The sequence below is a fragment of the Mirounga leonina genome, unplaced genomic scaffold, assembly GCF_011800145.1.
Source record: "Mirounga leonina isolate KUSES-001 unplaced genomic scaffold, KU_Mleo_1.0 Mir_151, whole genome shotgun sequence".
Lineage (NCBI taxonomy): Eukaryota > Metazoa > Chordata > Mammalia > Carnivora > Phocidae > Mirounga > Mirounga leonina.
In genome coordinates, this window is record NW_023270377.1 from 36300661 (window position 1) to 36322191 (window position 21531).

Genomic DNA, 21531 nt, shown 5'->3' on the forward strand with positions numbered 1-21531 from the left:
AGAAAGAAAGAAAGAAAGAAAGAAAGGAAGGAAGGAAGGAAGGAAGGAAGGAAGGAAGGAAGGAAGGAAGGAAGGAAGGAAGGAAGGAAGGAAGAAAATACGCATCAGCAAGGATGTGTAGAAATGGGAATTCTTGTGTACTTTTGGTGGGAATGTAAAATGGTATAGCTAATGTAGAAAACAGTATGATGGTTCCTCAAAAATATTAAATATAGACTTACCATATGATCTAACAATTCCACTTCTGGGTCCCAAAGAATTGAAAGAAATGAAAGGGTCTCAAAGAGATATTTGTACATATATGTTTATAGCAGCATTATTCACAAAAGCTAAAACATGAAAGTGTCCAAGTGTCCATCAACAGATGAATGGATAAGCAAGATGTGGTATTTATAGGACTTCCAGGAAAGATGGCAGAGTAGGAAGACCCTAAGCTCACGTTCTCCCATGAATACAACTAGATAATATTCACATCAGTGTAAATAAACCAGAAAAAGACCTGAAGGCTGGCAGAACAAACTCTCCACAGTTAAATATAGAGAAAAGCCTTCATCAAAGAGGGTAGGAAAGACAGAGATGTAATCAGGAACTAATGGAGCCTCAAGCCTCAAGACTGTCTACGGGAGGGAGGGAAGACACGGGCATGGGTAGGAGAGAGAAACTCACACTGGGGAGACCATAAGGGAAGATGCCCATAACATTTGCCTTTGAAAACCAGAGAAGCCAAATTTCATGAGTTCTTAAATCAGTGAGACTTAAAACCTAGAACTTTAAAGATTAGCAGGCTCATAGGAAAGCTGGGAGGGCAAAAGGAAACTGAGTCCCTGCCCTTAAAAAGACACCACAACAAACAGCCCCACAGAGATATAGCACAGAAACAGCATTTTGAAAAACACCTAGGGTATATGGGAAGAAGATTTGTTTATCAATCTCAGAACATATGGTGGAGAGGCAGGGATGTTGGGAGATCTGCCCAGGAACAAAGGAGCTAGCCCTTTCCTTCCCCCACTATGCAACCTAAACACACGGCCATGTGTGGGAATCAGCATGGAGCAGACACTCCCTACCTAACTTGCTAAGAGTGCAACCCATCCCTGCATTCCCTTGCAGACACACCCACCCCAGCCAGGCTTCTGCTCCGGGTCTCCCCCCACAACACACCAGCACGAACCTTGCTAACACTGCCACCCTGCCCCTGCATGCTTCTGTGGTTCCAACCCCTCCAATTTGCTTTTGGCTTGAGCCTATCCAAAGCAGTGCCACAAGCCTGGCAGGGAAACAGCCCCAACAGGTGGTGATAAAGACAGAATTTAAAAAAACAGCAAGAGAAAAGAAAACAGTTATATACAAGGGAAACCCCATAAAGCTGATTTTTCAGCAGAAACTTTGCAGGCCAGAAGAAAGTGACATGATATATTCAAAATGCTAAAGGAAAAAAAACCTGCAGTCCATAATACCCTATCCAGCAAGGCTATCATTCAGAATAAAAGCAGAGATAAAGAGTTTCCCAGACAAATGAAAATTAAAGGAATTCATGAAAACTAAACCAGACCTACAAGAAATGTTAAAAGGAACTCCTTGAGTGGAAAGGAAATAGCATAAGTAGGAGTAAGAAAAGTAAGAAGCCCAAAAGCAGTGAAATTAAGTATATCTATAAAAATCAGTTAAGGGACTCACAAGATAAAAGCATGTAAAATATGACAGCATATTATAAAAACTGATGGAGAGAAGAGTAAGAATTAGTTCAAACTTATGTGACTATCAATTTAATATAGACTGCTATATGCATAAGATGTTATATACAAGCCAAATGGTAACCACAAATCAAAAACCAATAATAAACATTAAAAAAATAAAGGAATCCAAGTATATCACTAAAAAAAAAGCCAACTAATTGTGAGAGAAGAGAGCAAGAGAAGAAAGGAACAGACAAGAGCTACAAAACAACCATAAAACAAGTAACAAAATGGCAGTAAGTACATATCTAGCAATAATTACTTTGAATGTAAATGGACTAAACATTTCAATCAAAAGACATAGGGTGACAGAATGAGTAAAAAGCAAAACCCATATATATGTTGCCTACAAGAGACTCATCTGAGACCCCTTTAGACACATGCAAATTGAAAGTGAAGGGATGAGGGCGCCTCGGTGGCTCAGTCAGTTAAGTGTCTGCCTTCGACTCAGGTCATGATCCCAGTGTCCTGGGTTGGAACCCCATATCGGACTCCCTCCTTGGCAGGGAGTCTGCTTCTCTTTCTCCCTTCACCCCTCCCCATGACCATGCTCTCTCTCTCACTTGCTCTCTCTCTCAAATAAATAAATAAAATCTTTAAAAAAGAAAAGAAAGTGAAGGGATGAAAAGGCATTTAGCATGTAAGTGGAAGTAAAAGAAACCTTATATTGGACAAAATAGACTTTAAAACAAAGACTGTAACAAGAGACAAAGAAGGACACTATATAATCATAAAGGGAACAATCCAACAGCAAGATATAACAATTGTAAATATTTATGCACCCAACATGGGAGTACCCAAATACATAAAGCAGTTAACAACAAACATTAAGGAAATAATCAATAGTAATACAATAATAGTAGGAGATTTTAACATCCCACTTAGATCAATGGATAGATCATCCAAACAGAAAATCAACAAGGAAACAGGGGCTTTGAATGACCCACTGGGGGGTGGGGGGTGGAGGCATCTGGGTTGCTCAGTCAGTTAAGTGTCTGCCTTCAGGTCAGGTCATGATCCCAAGGTCCTGGGATCGAGCCCCACATCAGGCTCCCTGCTTAGAGAGGAGTCTGCTTCTCCCTTTGCCCCTCCCCTTACCTGTGCTCTCTCAAGCTCTCTCTCTCTCACACACACTCTCTATCAAATAATAAATAAAATCATTTAAAAAAATGAATGATCCATTGGACCAATGGATCCAGCAGATGTATTCAGAATATTCCATCCTAAAACAGCAGAATATACATTCTTTTCAAGTACACATGGAACATTCTCCAGAATAGATCACATACTGGGTCACAAAACAAGTCTCAACAAATTCAAAAAGATTAAAGTCATACCATGCATCTTTTCTGACCACACACAATGAAACTAGAATCATCCACAATGATAAAATCTGGAAGAGCACAAATACACATAGGTTAAATAACATGCTACTAAACAATAAATGGGTCAGCCAAGATCAAGAGGAAATCAAAAAATATATGATACAAATGAAAATGAAAGCACTGTGGTCCAAAATCTTTGGGATGCAGCAAAGCAGTTCTAAGAGGGAAGTTTAGAGTAATCCAGGCCTACCTAAGAAGCAAGAAAAATCTCAAATAAACAACTTAACCCTACACCTCAGGAAGCTAGAAAAAGAAGAACAAACCAAACCCAAAACCAGTAGAAGGAAGGAAAAAATAAAGATTAGAGCAGAAATAAAAGAAATAGAAGTAAAAACACAATAGAATAGATTGATGAAACCAGGAGCTGGTTCTTTGGAAAGGTCAACAAAATTGATAAAACTTTAGCCAGATTCATTAAAAAAAAAGAAAGAAAGAAAAGAAAAAGAAAGAAAGAGAGTGAGAGGACTCAAATTTTAAAAATCAGAAATGAAAGAGAATAAACAATAATTGATACCACAGAAATACAAAGGATTATAAAAGAGCATTATGAAAATTATATTGCCAACAAATTGGACAACCTAGAAAAAAAATGAATAAATTCCTAGAAACATATAGTCTCCCAAAACTGAATCAGGAAGATATAGAAAATTTGAACAGAGGGCGCCTGGGTGGCTCAGATGGTTAAGCGTCTGCCTTCGGCTCAGGTCATGGTCCCGGAGTCCTGGAATCAAGTCCCGCATCAGGCTCCCTGCTCTGCGGGAAGTCTGCTTCTCCCTCTGCCTCTCTCTCTCTCTCTCTCATGAATAAATAAATTAAAAAAAAAAAAAAGAAAATTTGAACAGATTGACTACCAGCAATGAAATTGAAGCAGTAATCAAAAATCCCAACTAACAAAAATCCAGGACCAGATGGCTTCACAGGTGAATTGTATGAAACATTTAAAGAGAATTCAAACCGATTCTTTTCAAACTATTCCAAAAAATAGAAGAGGAAGGAAAGCTTCCAAATTCATTCAAGAGGTCAGCATTACCCTGATACCAAAACCAGGTAAAGATACAAAAAAGAAAAGAAAAGAAAAGTATAGGCCAAATCTCTCATGAACATAGATAAAAAAAATTCCTTGGCAAAATATTAGCAAACCAAATCCAGCAATACCTTAAAAATAATCATTCATCACAATCAAGTGAGATTTATTCCTGAGTTGCAAGGGTGGTTCAATATTTGCAAATCAATGTGATACATCACATCAATAAGAGAAAGGATAAAAGCCATATGATCATTTCAGTAAATGCAGAAAAAGCATTTGACAAAGTACAACATCCATTCATGATAAAAAAAAAAAAAAAAACTCAACAAAGTAGGTTTAGAGGGAATATACCTCAACACAGTAAAGGCCATATATGAAAAACCCACAGCTAACATCACACCCAATGGTAAAAAACTGAGAGCTTTTCCCCTGCGATCAGGAACAAGAGAAAGAGGTCCACTCTCACCACTTTTATTCAACATAGTACTGGACATACTAGCCATAGCAATCAGACAACAAAAAGAAATAAAAGGCATCCAAATTCATAAGGAAGAAGTAAAACTTTCAGTATTTGCAGATGACAGGATACTATATATAGAAAACCCTAAAGACTCCATCAAAAAACTACTAGAATGGATAGAATTCAGTAAGGTCACAGGATACAAAGCCAATATACAGAAATCCATTGCATTTCTATAAACTAAAATGAAATAGCAGAAAGAGAAATTAAGAAAACAACCCCATTTACAATTGCACCAAAAAGAATTAAATACCTAGGAATAAACTTAAGGAGGAGAAAGATCTGTACTCTGAAAACTACAAAACATTGATGAAAGAAATTGAAGACAACACAAACAAATGGAAAGATACTCCATGCTCATGGATTGGAAGAACAAATATTGTCAAAATATTCACACCACTCAAAGCAGTCCACAGATTTAATGCAATCTCTGTGAAAATACTAACAGCAATTTTCACAGAACTAAAACACATAATCCTAAAATTTATATGAAACCAAAAAAGACCCAGACTAGCCAAAGCAATCTTGAAAAAGAAGAACAAAACTGGAGGTATCACAATCCCAGATTTCAAGACATACGACAAATCTATAGTAATCAAAACAGTATGGTAATGGCACAAAAAAAGACACAGATCAATGGAATAGAATAGAGCCCAGAAATAAACCCACAATTAATCTTTGACAAGGAGGCAAGAATAGGCAGTGGGAAAAAGTCTCTTCAACAAATAATACTGGGAAAACTGCATGCAGAAGAATGAAACTGGACCACTTTCTTATATCATACACAAAAATAAACTCAAAATGGATTAAGAACCTAAATGTGAGATCTAAAACTATAAAAATCCTTGACGACAGCACAGGCAGTCATTTCTCTGACATTGGCCATAACAACATTTTTCTAGATATGTCTCCTGAGGCAAGGAAAACAAAAGCAAAAATAAAAATAAAAAGCTCTGCACAGCAAAGGAAATATCAACAAAACTAAAAGGCAACCTAATAAAAGGAGAAGATATTTGCAAATGATATATTCAATAAAGGGTTAGTATCCAAAATATACAAAGAAGTTATACAACTCAACACACAAAAAAACCAATAATCCAATTTAAAAATGGGCAGAAGACATAAACAGACATTTCTCCAAAGAAGACACAAATGGCCAACAGACCCATGAAATATACTCAACATCACTCATCATCAGGGAAATACAAATCAAAACCACAATGAGATGCCACCTCATACCTGTCAGAATGGCTAAAATCAAAAACACAGGAAACAACAAGTGTTGACAGGATGCAGAGAAAAAGGAACCCTCTCGCACTGTTGGTGGGAATGCAAACAGGTGCAGCCACTGTGGAAAACAGTATGGAGTTTCCTCAAAAATTAAAAATAGAAGTACCCTATGATCCAGTAATTCCACTCCTGAACATTTACCCAAAGAAAATGAAAACACTAATTTGAAAAGATATACACACCCTTATGTTTATTGCAGCATTATTTACAATAGCCAAATTACGGAAGCAGCCCAACTGTCCATTAATAGATAAATGGATAAAGATCACACACACACACACACACTGGAATATTACTCAGCCATAAATAAGAACAGAATCTTGCCATTTGCAACAACATGGATGGACCTAGAGAGTGTAATGCTAAGCAAAGTAAGTCAGTCAGAGAAAGACAAATGCCACATGATTTCACTCATACGTGGAATTTAAGACACAAAACAAACAAAGAAAAAAGACAAATCAAAAAACAGACTTAACAATAGAGAACAAACTAATGGTTAAGGGAGGTGGGTGGGGGGACAGGTGAAATAGGTAAAGGGGATTAAAGAATACACTTATCTTGATGAGCACTGAGTATAGAATTGTTGAATCACTATATTGTATACCTGAAACTAATATAACACTGTATGTTAAATACACTGGAATTAAAATAAAAAATAAAATGAATAAAAATAAATATATAAATAAATGTAAAATACACAAATAATGTATTTATATACAGCAGAATATTATTCAGCTATATAAAAGAAGGAATTTCTGACATATATTACAACATGGCTGACCCTTGAGGACATTATGCTAAGTGAAATAAGCCAATCACAAAAAAAGACAAATACTGCATGATTCTACTTTTATGAGGTACTTAGAGTAGTCAAAAATCAGAAACAGAAAGTAGAATGGTGGTTTTCAGGGGCTGAGTTATTTTTTAATAGATTCCAAATTTCATTTTACAAGATGAGAAGAGTTATGGGCATGGATGGTGGTGATGGTTGCACAACACTATGAATGTATTTATACCACTGAACTGTATGCTTAAAAACAATTAAGATGGTAAAATTTATGTTCTATGTATTTTAGCACAATTAAAAAAAAAAAAAAACCTTCAGGGAACAAAAATTCCCAAAAGATGGTAAGTATAGATCATCTTACTTGGAAAGAGTGATCAGGAAGGAAAAATATGGCGACGGGGAAGATTGCAGTGAGAGTCTGTGAAGTGAGAATAGAAACTGAGTGTAATTAGGGCTTCGTGGTGCCATGGGTTAAAAACAAAACAAAACAAAGGAGGGGGATTAAAACATAAAAGAGAAAATTTATAAGTAGAGAGATTTACACTATTGATAGGTTTAGTGACAAAAGGATCGGTGTGTTTAAGCAATGTAATATAGTTATGCACAGAGAAAGATTGAAAATATTTTCTTCATAAAAATATTTTCTTCATAAAAATGTGAAGACCTAGAAGGACCCTAGCTATCATAAAATCTGATTTCATCTTTAGGTGAGAAAGATAATCTAATTTTTTAAAGATTTATTTATTTATATATTTGACAGAGTGAGAGAGAGAGAGGGAGAGAGCACTAGGAGGGGGAGAGAGGGAGAGGGAGAAGCAGACTCCGAGGCAGAGCAGAGAGCCCGATGCAGGACTCAATCCCAGGCCCTTGGGATCATGCCTGAGCCAAAGGCAGACATTTAACCAAGTGAGCCACCTAGGCATTCCCAGATAATCTAATTTTTGAAAAAATTATACAAGCTGCAGATTTTTAGACTCATGTTCAACTTCCTATAGGTCTAAACTCTTAGATAATTGATTCTAAGATAAAATAGATAGGAACTCACAGCCCAAAATTTTGTTACTTTGCGTATATTACTAGAAAGTATTTTCCTTAAATTACCAGAATCAAAAGCTCTGTGTGTGTGTGTGTGTGTGTGTGTGTGTGTGTGTGTGTCTAGTCTCTTTATTCAGAATTAAAAGCTTTGTTTAAAACTCTTTGAAAGTTCACTTCTCAGGACTGGTGACTTAAAGGCTCTTCAATTTTGCCTGTCAGTCTCCTTTCTTTTCAGTGAAAGCCTGAGGAATTTGCCTACAGGGACTTCACCTCTCATTTCTAAATCATCTCAGGTTTGTTATTCAAAGGAAGAAGATTCCAGGACTTCTGCTCTAAAGGCTTAGGTGCTAAAGGATGGACTGAGCACCTGAGAGGTAAAGTTGAGGGTGTAGAGGAGCGGGCTGAGGAAGGAAGAGGAAAAGGAGTATGGCTTTTGCAAAGCTCTTGCTGGTGGCCCAGCTCTAAAACTTCTTCTACCTCATCAAGCTGCGGAGGCTGGCAACGTCTAGACTGAAAGCCAGTGAACAGTGTAGCTGTCCAAGAAAAACAGAAGGAGGTTGGCTGGGTTCTCAGGGTGGGTCCAGGGTCAGGCCCTCAGTTTTGGTATTTTTGTTATTTTGTTTTGCTTTCCTAATCTCAGTGGTATCTGTCCAAGGGCTCAATTACATCCAATCGCTCTAGAGTGATCAGGCCCTGGGGAGCTGATTCACACTGTCCAAGCTCATAGGAGATGCACTGGTTAAAAAAAAAAAAGACGTTAACTGACTCATTTACAAAGAGAAATGTGACTTCCAGGCAGATAGGACTAGTTATGTCACTCGGTCAATCCATTCCATCTGCACCAAAAAAAAGTATACTTGGGAAACCAAGTTGAGAAGAGTTGCTTGGTGAATGTAGTGTCAGAATAGGAGAACTGGTGGTCCGAAGCTACACTCTTTCAATGTGCCTTTCTGCACTGTAGGAATACACTGCCAAGGTGATTGGAATTCTCATGTTATCTGGGCAGGACACTTATTCCTATAAGGTAATAAATATAAAGCACTCAGTATAGTACTTGACACATAGAAAGCACTCAGTTAATATATCATTATTATGATGCTATCAATATTCTGACAGTAGAGGACAGTGGGCTGACAGCATGGGCTCTGCATTTAGATCCTTGCTCCATCGCTCAATACCCATCTGTCAATGGAAATGTTACTTAACGTCTCCAGCTTCAGTTTTTTTTAATCTCTAAAATGGGTGCAGTAACAGCAAATTTACAGGGTTACCCTTAAAATTACTTAAGATGTTGTGTGAAAATCACTTAACTGCCTATTGTAAGCAGTGAATACCAATTATTAATAATAAATATTAATAATAAATAATAATAAAAATAGCACTTTTTATATGCTGGACACATATATATATTAACTCATTTAGTCCTCACATAACCCTATGAGGTGGGTGTAGTTGAGGAACTTCATTATAGTCACCAAAATCTGTTCCCTCTCCTTGAGGAAGAATACACCTGCCCCACTCCAGTGAAGTCAGATTTGACCATGTGCCTTGCTTTGGCCAATCAAATATAAATAGAAGGAACATATGACACTACTTAACAGAAGTGTTTAAAACCAGTCTGTGCCTCCCTACCTCTAGGAGTAGAAGCATTTAGACAGAGCTCCTATTAGGCTGAGTTCCTAAGTGATACTCGCTGTGTATGTCTTGGGATGGACATACAATGGAAGCAAGAAATAAGCTATTGTTTTAAGCCACTGATGTTTTCAGATTTTTGTTTCCACAGCACAATCTATACCAAATGACTCAAAGGCACAGAAGCAAAAGGAGGTTTTTCCAAGGCCACACAGCTAGAAAGTGTCTGGCTTTAGAGTCTATATTCTTAACTACTTTGCTTTACGTTTCTTAACAATTCATAGTAATACCAATATGAAGAACAGTTTATTATTAATACATTGTTATCATTGGGGGTCTGTTTCTTCAGACTTCATAAATTGCTGTTCTTTTCTGAAAGAGTTGCCTCAGGAGGAAAGTTAAACTTTCTTCAGCTTCTACTGCAACCAGCAGCTGCCAGAAACAGCATTGAAAAAGTTCTCCATAGACAACACAGAGGACACTGGACATGTTCCTTCTTGATGTAACCTCAGAGCAGTCTCCAGGGGCACAGTCACTATGGCTGCCAGAAGATCCGGATTTGATATACACACACACAGAATTCACAGAGTGATTTAAAATGTCTATGGTCATTCAGTTGAGGGTGACCCCATTTTTGCTGTCATTCAGTCTTTCAGAGATGAATGCCTCTCCTCATACCTCTTTTCTTAATAACACATCATCTTGTTTCCCTTCTCCTATCTCTCAACAATGAGCAAAGACTTCAAGTGGGTTTGCAGGCTCTGTTAGAAAGCATATTACCACACTGACATCCATTTAATTTCCCTTAGGCAGCAAGATTTCCCAGAGATGTGAGAGCCTGAAATTTGGGGACCAAATAAGAGAATCTGCCTGCATTAGCAACACAAGTACCCAAGGAGAAGTGAAAAGCTTCAGCCTCAGCTCTTCCCAAGGAAAATGAAAATGTTGCCAAGAAAAAAGCAGAAGAAGCAGAGGCTTGGTAATAAAAAGTAATAAAAAGCCAAAAAGGCAGAAAAGGATGAGTCATACCTACTGAATATAAATCTATAAAAGAAACCTGTTTTTTGTGGGTTTTTTTTTTAATGGCACACACTGGAATGCATTAAATTACAAGCTGGAAATCTCTCTAGGGAAAGAATAAGTATGTATCAATTAATACAAGTGCTCATTGATGAAGTAATGGTTCATTCATAATTTATTTAACACATGTCATTCAACTAGTAATAAATGACATTTATGAACAAATAAGAGGTTAGCCACTTACTAATTTTTTTATTCCTTTTTCAGCTCTAGTGACCACTACCTTCATGACTTTTCCTTTATAATAAAATGTTTACTAGTTATATTTTTTCAATATTATTTTTATTTGTCTCTACTTGACACATCTCCAGCCTGCTGAAATTGGTATTTTCATCCGGTTTTTAAAATGTAAAGATAATGGAACTTAGTTCCTTAAAATAGCCAACAGGCCAAGTTAGAAAACTACATACTGGGAAAGCTCACTAAAAATGCTACTCATGAGTTCTTTCTAATTTCAGTTTCGTAGGTGTAACTGCCTTACAATGAAGCTCTTTTTATACTTGAGGAGTCAAGTCACTCTGAATGGAGTCCAAGACTTTAAATGAATTCCACTTTATAACACATTGTGTTTTATCAGTGACATAGTATAAATTCATATCTCTCTTCCAAAAGATCTTCAGAACTCTGATGAGTGAAACACTTCCAAAATTAATAACAATTTCCTACAATAGGTTAAGCAAGTGAAGTTGTAGCATCTCTTTCTGGAAGACTTAAAGAACAGGGAAAATTCCCATTGTAAGATTTTAATATTATGTTAATAACCAAATAAAATTCATTTCTGAAGGACAGCATAGAGAAAAGACAGATGGGAGGAACTCTTAATGTGTGAGGGTAGGATGAAATAGAGCTATCTTGGTCCAATGATTATCTGGAAAATATACTGAAGACTGAGTCATTGAGACATGTTTCATCATACCACTCCAAATAAACACAAAGGCTATTTAAGGAGTTTGAGTTTGTGCTCAGCAATGAAAGAGAAAGAAAACGATAGGAGGAAAATGTTATGGTTGACTATTATAGGCATATGGCTTAAGTGTGGGGAAATGCAAAAGATCTGCTAAGCAAGTCCCCTACTCTGAACTCATGCATGGTGCTAAAATATGAATGGAAGGAAAAAAAAAAAAAAACAAAAACATGGATGGGAGCTTCTAGGACCATCTTGATTTCAGCCTTCTTGTTGGATCCTAAGTCCTCATCTCTGGCTTGGAAAATTTGGACACTAAGTATAATTCATATTCATTATATTATAGAGCTATTCATCTTTGTCTCTGCAAGTTTTTCTCTAGCTTCCCTGTCATTTATTAATATCAGATCAATGTAATACTGAATTGTAGGAAACATAAACTAAAGAATTTATTTTTTAGTTTCAGCTCGATTTGTTTTAAAGCCAGTGCCCCTTTCCACCACTCCTTGCTCCAACCCACCATTTCCCTGGGGGTACATTTGTCATTTTTTTCTAGCTTCTCCATTACTTGTTGGAAAGTATATTGGAATTAAATATGTTTAGCTACATGAATCCACATATTCAACCAATATTAATCAATCCTCACTCCCTTCCCATAAATAGTGGAGAGTACTTATATAAATTGTATATAAGGAAACCCTTTCAGTTGGCAATGTGCAATTTTATAGTGAGCCCTGCCATATCCTAGTAATTGAGTGATTATGCCTTACAAGTTTGGTTATTACTCATTCAACCAGTTGTAAGCAACATAAATTGAATCTAGAAAACTTAAGAAAAAGTGCATTTATTGGAAGAGGTTAGGAGCTTGGAAAATCAACAGGAAAGCTAGAGAACAAAGCAGGAACTAAGAACTTCACATTCAAGATATAAGAAATAAAGGGAGACTCTTAGAAGGATCTTCTCAGAGAGGTATCATTAGACTAAACAGTCTCCAAAAGAGCCCATCCTCTGTCCCCCAGCTAAAAATTAAAATTCCAGGGGCGTATGGGTGGCTCAGTTGGTTAATCATCCGACTCTTGATATTGGCTCAGGTCATGATCTCAGGGTCATGAGATCGAGCCCCATGTCGGGCTCCACACCGGGCATGGAGCCTGCTTAAGATTCTCTCTCTCCCTCTCATTCTGCCCCGTCCTCTCTCTCTCTCTATCTAGCTCTCAAAAAAAAAAAAAAAATTTCAAATTCCAAGAAGGTCATTTGCTCAGCACTTGTGGAAAGAGCACCTGATTAACAAGCCCACGAAATTCAGTAAGGGAAAGGAAATACTAAAAGTTTGGAAAATTTCACTATTCTTATTTAAGTTCCTAGCACTCAAGCTGAAATACCAGAAGCTATAATCGTAGAATACTGGTCATGTTTCAAAAGGTCTGTCTTAGAATGACATGTACAGCGTTTGCTCAGCCCCATCTAGCAATTTGCCTCTGTCACTAAACCAAACCAACACAGAAACCAACCTCAGAAAACAGTGAATGGCCTTAAGTCATAGGTTAATAAAGAAACAAGAAATTATATCTCAATTTAAAAATTAACTAACTTAAAAATTTATTAAGTAAAATAAGAAACAACAACAACAAACTTGTTCCTCCAATGGTCATCCTCACCTGGCAAAAGTAATGGTGTATATGGGTGTATATAGAGAGTGTCTAGGTTTATGCACTGTGACTTAGGTATTTTGTATGTATTACCTCATTTAATTCTCACCAAACCCTGGGTATTAATATTACTGTGACCCTAATATGATTGTCAGCCCTCAGAGGGATTCTATACCTTGGCTAAAGCCTCACAGCTATCAGGTGATCGCCCCCTTGACATAGACTGACTAGACTCAGTCAAATGGGTTGAGTTTTACAGGAGGCAGGAGGACCATGGGCATGAGTTGAAATCTCAGCTTTGCCACTTACTAGTTGAAGGCAAGAAATTTAATTCTCACCAAACCCTGGGTATTAATATTATTGTGACCCTAATATGATTGTCAGCCCTCAGAGGGATTCTATACTTTGGCTAAAGCCTCACAGCTATTTTAGTTTATAGAAATTTAAACCTCACTAAGCCTCGATTTCCTCATCCATGAGATAGGGACAGTCACACCAGGATCAGCATGAGTCGCTGCAAGGTCAGCCCATTGTTGCAAAGAGGAAAGGGGAAATGTATATAAACTACTTAGCCATGAGAGCTTGTCACATACTAAGTACTGAGTAACTGATGGCTATTTTTAGTTATATGTCTGTGTCCCTTTGTAGACTAGTCCTCGAGATTCAGGTATTATTCTTTTGATATTTGTATCCATAGCACCTTTCTCAGTGATTGGCACATGAACAAGCCCACATAAATATCTGCTGACCAGGAAGTGTTTGTATCGGCGTGCACGCTGCCATGATGTACTCTAATGTTAGAAAATAAGCTCCTCCTTATATTAACGCTCCTCCCTGCTCATTAAGCAAATGATGCCTATTTTCCACCACCCCACTCCCTGGCCTCAGACTTTAAATCATGAGGTCAAGGACGGTACGTCTTCTGTTCTCTGTGGATCCTCAATGCCTAGCACAGAGCCCAGTACATAGTGGGAGGTTAACAAATATTTGTGAACTGAATTTTTAATAAACATTTGTAATATATCTTTCAGTTCACCTAGCACTTTCACATAAACATATTTCTCAGCAGAGCAAGTTCAACATATCTCTTTGGCACCAGACTGCCTGGGTTCAAACTCCACCTCCATCATTTACTAGCAGAGTAGTCTTGGGTAATACACCTAAGTTTTTAATGTCTCCATTTTCTCACCTGTAAAATGAGAATAATAATTGTATTGGGGGGCACCCGGGTGGCTCAGTTGGTTAAGCATCTGCCTTCGGCTCAGAACACCATCCCAGGGTCCTGGGATTGAGCTGGCATTGTGCTCCCTGTTCAGTGGGGAGTCTGTTTCTCCCTCTCCCTTTGCCCCTTCCCCCAACTCGTGCATGTGTGTGTGTGTGTTTGTGTGTGTGCTCTCTCTCTCAAACAAATAAAATCTTTAAAAAATAATAATAGTAGTATTGAGTTGTTGTATGTATTAAAATGTTAATTTATATAAAGCTTGTAAAACAGTATGTGGCACATAATAGGTGTTCTTTAAACTTCAGCAATGATTAATTTTGTTTGTGGCTGTTTTCTTCCCACCACACTGTCAGGAAGAAATTATTCCAACTGCCTAAATCATCTTTCCTTTCACATAAGAAAATATGAAAAGTGGCATCTTTATTTCAAAATCCTAAAATCAATTTTCAGAAGAGCAAATCATAATCTCAAGAAACTGACTTCCAGAGCTATTTGCAAAAATAAATGTATTTATAGAGACTGTTCCTAAAATAAAATAATCCTAAATGGCTCGAGATATTTTGTAGTTTAAAGCTCTTCCAAATCACTCGTGCTGGATCCTTGTCCCACAACATTTGGCTTTATTCTTTCCACAAACAAGAACAGCTATATTGACTTGAGCAGAAGCATTCATGTAAGTAAAAACACTGGGTGGTGGAATTAGGTCATGCTGTCCTCTGTCTCCACCACAAACCTCATTTGCCCTATTATGGCAAAAAGTATGTCAATCTCCCCAACACTTTGAGCATGAACCTGGTGATTAGGCCACACATTACTTAAAAATTCCAATCATTGCATTCAACCACTGATGCCTCTCTACACATTGGAGAGAGGAGCAGGAGAAAAATAAAGGCAAAGAGGGCACCTGGGAATTTCATTTACCTTCAATACTGTAATGTTCCAAGCAAAGCTCTCAGTTGCCTTGTTGAGTTTTCTTCCCTTTAAGCCTTCTTTTGCCCCTAGATTATGAAGTTCCTCGTGGAATTCCATCCCTTTGACAAAAAAGAACATATAAGAATTCTTAGTATAAATTTCAGAAAAATGGGCATTTATTACGAAAAATTCCCATTCCTGTTCTTTCCTTTATAATTTTGAAAACCTGAATCAAATGTTCCTTCCTATTCTGTTCATCCCCACCAATGGCTATCCTTAGGGGCAAACTAACAATAACCGATGCATTAGACCACATTACATTTTAAACAGCCAGGAGCCACCAGATAAAGACTTAAGAAGGAGGTTAAGAACCAAAATCTTCCAACAGGTTACATGTGTCTTGCTGATCTTCTACATGGTTTTTATGTGAAATGGTGTAATGTGTGACAATGTGTGACGGGTAACCATATGTGATAGTTGCACTCTTTTACTTTTCCTTATAAACTATCCATATGGTTTGACAGTAGACCCTGGAGTCCATATGGATAACAACATTAATCAATAAATGTTGAGTCAAAATAAAAAGATGTTTTATAAATAGCGTTCCTGGAAACAACTAAATACTGCAGATTTGGTAATGGCCTTAAAAGTTAATTTTAGCTCAACCATTTCTCAAGCTTGACTACTATAAAAGATATCACCATCCTCAGAGACGGGAATCACATTTTCTTCTGGACAGCTTACGCCATCTTTGGAAAGCTATGACTGATATCAAGCCAAAGTCTCTCTCCCTGGAACCTTTACTCCTTGGTGCTAGCTAGACCCAGACCAGCTAAATCTAATCTCTTTTCCACTGTGCAGCCCTTTAAATATTTGAAGAAGGACACTCAGTAAAGTCCACTAGAGCCTTTTCTCCGCCAGATTAAACATGCTAGCATGCTTCAGCTTTACTATAAATGTCTCTTCTTTAAAGATGACATCCAGGCAGAGTATCTGCCTCACACAGCTTCCTGGAGTTGAGCTTGTAGGGACCTGCATCCAGGAATATCATATTCAAAGTGGGCTTGAAGCAACCTACACAGGGTAGGGATTTACCACCACTCTCCTTGTTCTAGTTACTCTACTTTTACTAATGCAGCTAAAACCACGTTAACCTTTCTGGTGTTAGCGTCACAAATATAGCACATGGTAAGAGCATGATGGTGGGGTTGGGCTTACAGTCTGGCTCTACCACTTATTAGCTACATAAGCATGAGCAAGACCTTGAAACTCTCTGCAATCCAGTTTCCTCATTAGTGAAATGGTGATAACAACAGAGTTTACCTCAAGGGATTGTGGTTGAAGATTAAATGAGACAATACATATAAAGCTCTCAAAGTAGTATCCAGCATAAAAGAGCATTATATAAGTACTGGTATTATTTTTGTGCTTTCTGTCAACAGAAACATTTAAGCCTGTGGACCAGTCAGTGAACAGCACCATTTTTAAGGTCTAGTCTGGGTTCAGAGGTCAGCTCCTCCCTGTGTTAATATGGAATCTTGAATGATTCACTCAATCTCTCAGAATCTCAGATGCCTCATCTATAAATTGAATACTTGCAGAGTTGTCATAAGGACTAAGTAACAGTGTGTGTGCACAGTATATCATATGCAAATATATCAAGCAATTGTCATTATTGTCATCTTCCTCATCATAATCATTATGCATGGGAATCAAGGAAAATATAAATCCAAGAAAGATAAAAGTACAGGGTGTGTATGAAGGTGAATATAAATAAATAGAGGGGTGCCCTCACAGATATGTGACACATCCCATCCTTAAAGAAAGAACAAATCTAAAATAGTGGTTAATACATGAGGCAAAAGCCTAGGAGATTAATAGGATTATGGCTGAAATTATAAAAATGAGGTGGTTCTTAAGGGATAATGTGTAGTAAAGGGTTTTGACAGACTTCCAAACCACAAAAGTAGATTCAGAACCCCTCACCTCTCTAGACATCTTCAGACACTACCCTCCCATATACATACAACCCACCTACTGTCACCTTGATTTCTTCTGTACTAAACAAAGACTTAAGTTTAAACTCAAAAGTATCGTTAAACTATGGCACAAAATATTTGAATTTTAAGAGTAAAAACAGAAACTTTAAAAACCACCAAGAGTTATCATTAAGTTTCTAAACAAAATGGGGCAAAAGTAGGGGGATTACCTGCTTTCTGACACTGCACAATCTTTTCTTGGACTGTATCTGCCATTTCTATGAGAAACCGGCTCTCTTGAATCATCTGTCACAAAATAAACATAAAAAGGTGATTGTTAGAAGTCCTTAAACTGTCCCATTGGAAGGACAACATACAGAAAGATGCACCTGATCCTGGCAGTAATGGGGAACCATGGCCTTCAGCACAAGAAACGGAATATGGAAGGATAATGTCTGCTCCAACCCCCATCCACTCTAGCTCTAGCTAGAGTCGCCTACCTTATAATTACTTCAGTCATGTAACATGCTTGGCACACCATAGATGCCAAATAAACAACTAGTAAATAAATGTATACACATTCTTTAAGTCCCAGATCACACATTCATGAACACCTCTTTTCTACCCCCTCACTCCAAAAGTTACTGCAACATCAAGGCACGTGGTACTGGAACAACAGCAACAAGAATCAGAATAGGGAATCACCTAGTGGTGAGCTAAAGGACAACTGAACACATCAATGAAGTTAGCAGCTTGGATTTTGGTGGTCCAAAGATGGTGGAGGTCGGGTTCTCCCTGTAAAAGGGCTCCAGCTCCACTGGCAAGAATGAGGAATGGGTCAGATTTCAGAGCCACCAATTCAACAAAGGTTGTAGGCAATAACACTGAAATGGTTGTCCCTGCCCTTTACATTTGGGTAGAAAAGAAAATGTCCAAGAAATAATTAATATACTAAATGAAATAGGCGAAATAAGACAACTGTTGGAGAGATGGAGAAAAGAAAAATCTGTACTCGAAGAAGAGGGAAGATAATCGGTATAGAAGTTGTGATCAGAATGACAAGGGATTGGGACCCTTTTGAAGAAGTGACTGAAGAAAGGCAACCATTAGGCAAACTAACACTTCTTGAATTTCCAGCCACTCTTGTACTCTCAGTAAGTACTGTCCCATTTCACCTGGCTATTCTATGTTTTGTCTGTCTGAATATTCTGAAGGAAATTCAAGGCAGAATCCAAAGTGGACATAAAGTGTTGGGTAAGACATTTTTCATAATTAAATGCTGTTGAACAGATTGTAATCTTGTACAATCACTGTCAAACATAAAGTAGTTTATGATTACAAATTTTTAAATAGAAAAGAATATTGAATCACAATTTTTAATGCCTAACAACTCTATATAGGTAAAATTATATAATTCATTTATTTAATAATTATCTACTGAGCAAACACTATATGTAAGCACTGTAGTAAGTACAAGGGGTGTGATGCATTAAGGAGCAAAACAGACACACTTCTATCTCCATGGAGCTCAGAGTCTAGCAGGGAAGTCTACTCAAAAGGATGAATGAAATATGATAATTAATTCAACCAAACAAAATTGAATTACTCATATTTTCTGCCTAAAGTGGCAGCTTAAAGTAAGTTATTTGGAGAGTTAAATTGACCATCAAAACCATTAAAGTAGACACCCAAGAAGGTCTAGACTGAGTCACATATTTTAACTGCATTAATGCTTTCAACTCCCAAGAGGAAGTGGAAAGTTAGTGAGTAACAATTTACTAAATGCCTAACAGTAGCCTGACTTACTGCAGCTTCCAAGTCAATGAAACTTAGAAGCAGAGAAAGATTTAATATGAGGCCCATCTGATTTAGTCTTTTCTAAGCTTAGCATCCATGCATGCAACATCAATTGAGTTTTATTATAATTTCAAAAGTTATCAGATGTTGCAATAGTTAAGTAGTAGACAAAATGTTTTTATGAAACTCTAGCAAGGGAGACATTCATAAGTAATGGACACATTTTGTGACTTTACCATAAGCAAAATAGGTAATATAATAAACATTTTTAGAACCATTTAATTTTAAGACCAAAAGAATCTTAGGTATCATGACCAGCCCCTTAGTTTTGTAAGAAGGAAGGAAGGAAGGAAGGAAGGAAGGAAGGAAGGAAGGAAGGAGGAAAGAAAGAGAGAGAGAAAAGGGAAGGGAATAGAAGGGGAGGGAAGGGAAAGGAAGGAGAAAAGAAAAAAAGAAAAGAAGTGAAGACTTACAGGAGTTAAGATTCTTGTCTAAAAATAGAACTAATTAATGATTGAGCTGGAATTAAAACCCCAGTTACCTGGCATCCATTTACTTTCATGAAAAAATAGCACCCCTCTGATTTTGTCTGGCCTGGTCATACTCCTTGAGAGAATGCATGTCTTCACACACATGCAATCTTTGAGCCTGAAATATAGCATTTTCAAAGTCACCTGGCCCAGCCTGTCAGGAAAAACATGAGGGCATGCCCATAATCAATCCATTTCAACATTCAAATTTGTCCTTTTTAAGAAAAACTCAAAAAAGTAATAGGATTGATAATTTCCTTTGATAATATCTTGACTGACATCTTAACACTCACTTCTCTTGGTTTTGCTCTCAGTAGAGAACATTTCTTTGATTAAAAAAAAAACAAACTCTTTTATCTATTGATTTGTGGCCAGTTTTCTTTGCAGTATTTTACTATCTCCTCAGTGTTGAGCATAAAAAGAATATATTTCCAACAATGAATCATGAACACTACATCTAAAACTAATGATGTAATGTACGGGGATTAACATAACAACAAAAAATTAAAAGAAAAAAAAGAATATATTCCCTTCATGCAGAAACACCATAGCCTCTTTGTAATAACCTGAGAAGGAAGTGTCCTCTTTGCTATGGCTGCCTCTTCCACCAAGACAGTCAATCCGACCTCCACTGCCTCCCTCAGGAATCCATTCCCAATGACCCTTTCCTTTTTTTATCCAAAATCTCCACCTCTGTCCTGGCTTTTTCCCTTCTCCATATACCTCCTACTTCAAAGTAAGCAAACAGAAACAATAACAAAATATTCTACTGGCCATTAATCCTCCCTTAAAAAACTAGCCCGCACTCATTGTTTTGACTCAAGCAAGACTCCATCAAGACCTTCAAAGTTTAATCTTGGCCTCATCATCAACTACACCCTGGTCCATCCTCTGTCCTCATTCACTCCTGACTCAACAGCTGACAACTCTGATCATCCCTCCTTCTTGATTTCTGGGACCCTGTTTCTTTTTCAGCTTCACTCTTTCTCTGACTCCTGTACTACCTCTTTCTCCTTTTTTATATCCATACATGTAGGAATTCTTTGAGCTGCCTGGTCTCAGCTCTCCATTCTTTCCTTTGACCATTATCTTTCCTCTTAGTAATTTCATCCATTCCTAGAGCAATGAAATATTGTACTCATGCAAATCATTTCAAAGCCAATGTCCCCAACCCTGGCCTCTCTCCTAAATTCCAGATTCATACTTCCAATGGTCTACAACAGTGGTTTCCAAAGTAGGGAGGTATGTGCACTCTGGAGCAGGGAGCACAAGATAACCCTTTGCAGTACGAGAAGAAAGAATGAGGACTTTTATTCAGGTTTATTTTATTTGTAAAACTAGAAAGGAAATAAAGCTTTACAGATTGACCCAGTCACCAAGTCTTGCCTAACTTGCCAAATCAAGATCATATGTCTCTAATGCAGTAAGTAAGGTAAGACAAGGAAGAAGGGAATTTCACATGGAAGAAGGGCTAACAGCAGCACTCATGTATTAGCTTCTTCCAGAATATTCCAACTTACATATGCCTGTATTAGAGTAGTACCATTTACATAATCTTGTCCTAAATAAACTACACTTTCCCAATATGGATTCCTGAGAAGAAAATGAAGATTACCCAAGCACAAGCAAAAACGTGAAGATGGCAGAGCAGCTCCTCATTCTACTCATACCATGATTTCTTCCTCAGCAACACAGACAAGTGAAAACAATGACAGCAGGATCAGATCAACGTATTCAGTCACATTGGAAGAGCAAAAAGATTTATTTTTATTATTTGTAAGTAAAACTTTTAAAATCCAATGCTAATTTCTATTCTTGATTTGTTTTATATTGTATAAGCTGGTATATTATTAAGTTTATATCATTTATGAATGAATACATTCTCAAATTTTTACTAAGGAGTTGCCCATGCTGGGTCCTCTCTATTCACCCCTCCAGATCCACGCTCTGCCATGCTCTATGCAGGGAAGTTTGGTCTCTGTGGGCAACATCAAGCAGGCTCCCTTGCTGACTGGCAACATCAAGCTGACTTCTGTTGGGATTGGC

General features: G+C 37.4%; 1 protein-coding gene across 2 annotated transcripts in view; it reads right to left on the bottom strand.

Moving 5' to 3' along the window:
- Positions 1–21531, bottom strand: part of PLCL1 (phospholipase C like 1 (inactive)) — a 364534-nt gene that overhangs the window by 35392 nt on the left and 307611 nt on the right. For both annotated transcript variants that reach the window (XM_035007452.1, XM_035007451.1), the window contains exons 4-5: positions 17389–17464; positions 15189–15298 (exon numbers count right to left, since the gene is read on the bottom strand). In XM_035007452.1, coding sequence (XP_034863343.1) covers positions 15189–15298; positions 17389–17464 — 186 coding nt within the window. The remainder of the gene's footprint in view (positions 1–15188; positions 15299–17388; positions 17465–21531) is intronic.